Source organism: Tigriopus californicus, chromosome 11, assembly GCF_007210705.1.
Source record: "Tigriopus californicus strain San Diego chromosome 11, Tcal_SD_v2.1, whole genome shotgun sequence".
Classification (NCBI taxonomy): Eukaryota; Metazoa; Arthropoda; class Copepoda; order Harpacticoida; family Harpacticidae; genus Tigriopus; species Tigriopus californicus.
The window spans coordinates 6,539,300-6,543,292 of NC_081450.1; the positions used below are offsets into that span (position 1 = coordinate 6,539,300).

Sequence of the window (3,993 nt, forward strand, 5' to 3'; positions counted from 1 at the left end):
CCACGATTCGGCCCCTTACATCATGACTTCGTCGTTATTGGCCCCCGAGGCCTTGGCCACGAGTTTGTCGGCCGTGACCACGCCCCAGGGTGGGGTGCATTCCGCCTTGCTCCTCACGGCCGAAGGTCAAGTCATGGGTTACTCGCGCAATCTCAACTTAAGCACGGCCGCCTTCAAGGCCGGCCTCATGGCCACCCTTTGGCGAGCCGAGCTCAGTGCGGCTCAATCTGCCAGAAATGACGGGCTCGAAATGGGCCCGTTGGAGCATGTGCTCATTGAGTAAGTCAAAGTATCGATTGAGCAAACCATGCATTGGTGGGCGTTCCTTATTATGACCTTGTGGTCCTGAAACCTGATAAGTAGGCTAGGGTACGAACTTCTTGAAATTTGGACCGTGAACGAGGTTCCCACTCCCACCAAATCGGCCTGAATTGAGCCATAGTAACCCTGAGCCACTTTTCGAATTAAATTCATACAATAAGAAACGTAGATCTCTTCGATTAAAGCCGGGTCATTCTTATATTATTACTACTAATTATTATTAGTAATATTATTACTACTTATCTCCTGAGTTCCCTCAGCCTAGTTTTGGGCTTAAATTTAGCCAAGTTCTTCTAGGGCTCACCAACCGGATGGATTAGTATCATCTTCATTACAATCAATACATTATTGACTGATATAATGTATTTAAGGTCCTCAGGACTTTTGAATCGTTAAAGATAATGTTTTTGGTTGAAAAAATATGACGTTAGAACAACCCGCACTCCGGCACCGCCGCTTACAAACATGATCCCAATGCCTTTAGTAAAGCTCAAAGAGCTGAAAAAACTTAATCTAGCCCGATGATGAGTTGGTTTTCCCAACCAATTTCCTCATATTTTAATAACTTTCTGTCTTGGCTTTTTTTATTTAAAGCCAATTTTGTAAAATGATCAAACCAACTAGTGCCTGTGACGTGGCTGGTCCAGCTCCTAATGATTGTATCTTGGTATAGCTTACCTATTTTGCGAACTTCCACATTAACTTCTTACACCACTCAAATGGGAATGAATTTCTTACAAGGCAATGCATAATATTTTGGTAAAATATCTGACTTTAGGATGCGAAATCTTTTGAGCTGAATCGGCGACCAATGCCAATATTGTTCAATAGTTCAAAAAGGAAATATATCTCTCAAACGATCCAGCCGCAAAGGCCACAGTCATGTTATATAATTCTCATACCTTGCCCTTTCATGCGATATCAGTCTCATCTCATCCCATTTACTTTCATGGATTTGATCGCCGTGTGTTGTTCTACCTTGTTTCCTTAATTAAGTAGCCAAGGTATAACGTGATAGTGTCATATTCCGACACAAAAACCGGTTGACCCAGTACCTTAGACTCGCCTTGATTTGGGAGCAAACACGTCAAACAGTGATAGGAACCATGACACTTCGAAGATACATTACCGTTACGGAAATCTCTGGTTTAAACTGATTAAAATGAACCTACCTAGAGTGAACACTTGTTGCTAGATTCATCATTTTGTTTCAGGAATGATGAAGGCTTCGTGGCCTTAGCCGCTTGCTCGAATTTTGTGGTGGGTCTTGAGGCTTCGAGTCACGTGCAATTGGGGATGTTGAAGAAAAAAGCGTTGGTCTTGGCCCAAGCATTGGCCCAGCCACTCAAGTTGGCTACGCCCCTCTCTTGGAATGGACAGGCCTCGTAAGGATCATTAGTGAGATCGATTGGATCATTTTACTCTTTGTCGCCGATGAAGGCTGAACGGGCCAATTGGTTCATTATTCGTTTGTGTCGAGTAGTTCGCGCTTCACCCGATAAAGATATCGCCAATATTGATGTAGGTATGAGGTTTCTACCAGTAAATTCATTGATTATGATAAATTGTCAATTTGAAATGAATCAAATATATTCATGCTGAGCCTTGAAACGTCTGCTTGTATCTCAATGGAAAGGAAACAAAATTTGGACCCATAGAAACATCTTTGTGCCGGGATTACTAGTTATTTCAGAGAAAAGCTTTCATTAAAGCGTATTTTTATCTTATAATTTGGCGTAAATGAGATCACCCATCCACATGATGATGCAAACCACGAAGATTCCCAAATAATTCAAGTCTGGTCCAAATCGACTCGCGGAGATTATTCGCTCCAATGGTTTGGCAAGTTGTGTGGTTTTGTCCCACTACTCATAGATAATTTCCATCAATCCGTTGCCCCAAACTCTTAACATGCCGCGGTTAATGACCCGCTTCCATGGGGAATGTTTTTGTAACAAGCTGGATGTATAAACTGGTGACTGTCCCAAAATTTGCCGGTCCAGATTAAGGTTGTAAGAGGCCTTCAATTCTTTGTAATGGTCACCTATTTAAGTAAAAAGATGTCCTGATGGTAAAATAATTGCACTCGTGGAGTCTCGAGAAAACTTCTTCGTAGACCTCAAATTAATTTTGTTATTGCTTCCTTCTTCGTTCCAATACTCCTCGAATTTTCAAAGTGAAGACACATCTACGCATAGTTCAACTAGGAAAGTGTTATCTGGTCGCAAGATAATCTTCCAACTAGGGAAAAGCTATCGACCCTGAAGCACGGACTCAAATAGCACGGTGACAATACTTTTGGTGAGGAACATGGTGAGTGAATCGTTATAATATGTAAGCATGCACCAGAATGATGAATAACCAACTCAAAATGACCTGAATTCGGATTCCAATCCAGTCTGATTGCGTCATAAATAGGGACGGGCAAAATGTGCAAAATAGTAAAGCCTTTTAGAGACAAAAAGGTGCAAAAAAATAAGCCCAAAATGTGCAGGAAAAGGTGCAAAAAGACCAAAAAAGTTTGACAAGAGGTGCAAATAAAATGAAAAAAGAGAGGATATTCAATTTTTTCCCCCCCAGTCATACAAATTTGAAAAGCGCATTCCAAAAAAACTAAATTTGCCTCAATTTTGGACCAAATTGACATTCCCTTTTTTGAATTGGACAAAGAAATGGTTTCCCTTTGCTTATATATTCCTCTTTTCCCACCAGTAGATCTGGATAAACTTTATTCTCCAATCAGTTCGCGGTTGCGCATTTTTAAATTTATGCCAAAATGTTATAAGGTTTAGATAGAGACTTTAAGGATTATCAATATTGCGTTAGGTTAGGTTGGGTTAGGTTAGGTAAGATTAGGTTAGGTTTGATTAGGTTAGGTTAAGTTTTAAAAAAGTAGCACCGCCAACTAATCGGTGGAGAATAACGTTCACCGTAGATCTGCAACATGGATCTAGGTGAAGAAAAGTTGGAATTTTTCTTCCTCAAAAAGAGAGCACAGTTAGCTTGGAGGAGGCAAGGAAAGCTGCTATGTTGCTTTTTGGGCTCCTTAACTGTCTTAGCGCCCTGCCTAGCTTGTCTCTTGAATTGAAACTGTCTTGTTTCATTTCTGTTCTCCCTTGTTTCTCAACCAAAAATGAAGTACGTTGGGCCTGCGCATTTAACATCAATTGCTCAAAATTAGGTTTTATATGTCTTTATTTTGGCAGGAGCCTTTGATTTCAAACTTTGAAAAAAATTTTGACGCAAAGAAAAATCTTATTTCAATCAAATAAACAGTGTCAGGCCAAATGTGCAAAAAAGTGCAAAATAAATGTAAAAAGGAGCAGATAGAGGTGAAAAGTGCAAATGTGTAAAACAGTGGTCTTTTTTTTTTGGTGCGGACTTCCTTACCGCTACCGGGATTGGAATCCCAGCAGTTCAAGACGAGAAGATTATTTATTATACTTGACTTTTATTTATATATATTATTTGAACGACCAACGAATTGGAGTTGGCTGATCTGGTTAATCCTTGAATATAAGGTTGATCCGGAATTTTAATCAAAAACTTATCCAAACCTGACTTAAATCCTGTTATTGGATCAACGCCTACATCAGCCCTACGAATATTTGAGGGCAGCAAATTGAACAATGAAGGAGCCCGAGAAAGAAGAGAGTTGGACTTCATTGTTTT

The 3,993-nt window shown here is 40.2% G+C and overlaps 1 protein-coding gene across 1 annotated transcript; it reads left to right on the top strand.

Annotated features, from left to right (window-relative positions):
- Positions 1-1,932, top strand: LOC131891020 (uncharacterized; the record flags this gene model as incomplete). Its single annotated transcript, XM_059240499.1, is given in 2 exon segments — positions 1-279; positions 1,536-1,932. Coding segments are annotated over 2 exon segments (432 nt in total). The 3' UTR covers positions 1,711-1,932.
- Positions 1,933-3,993: the final 2,061 nt, after the last annotated feature.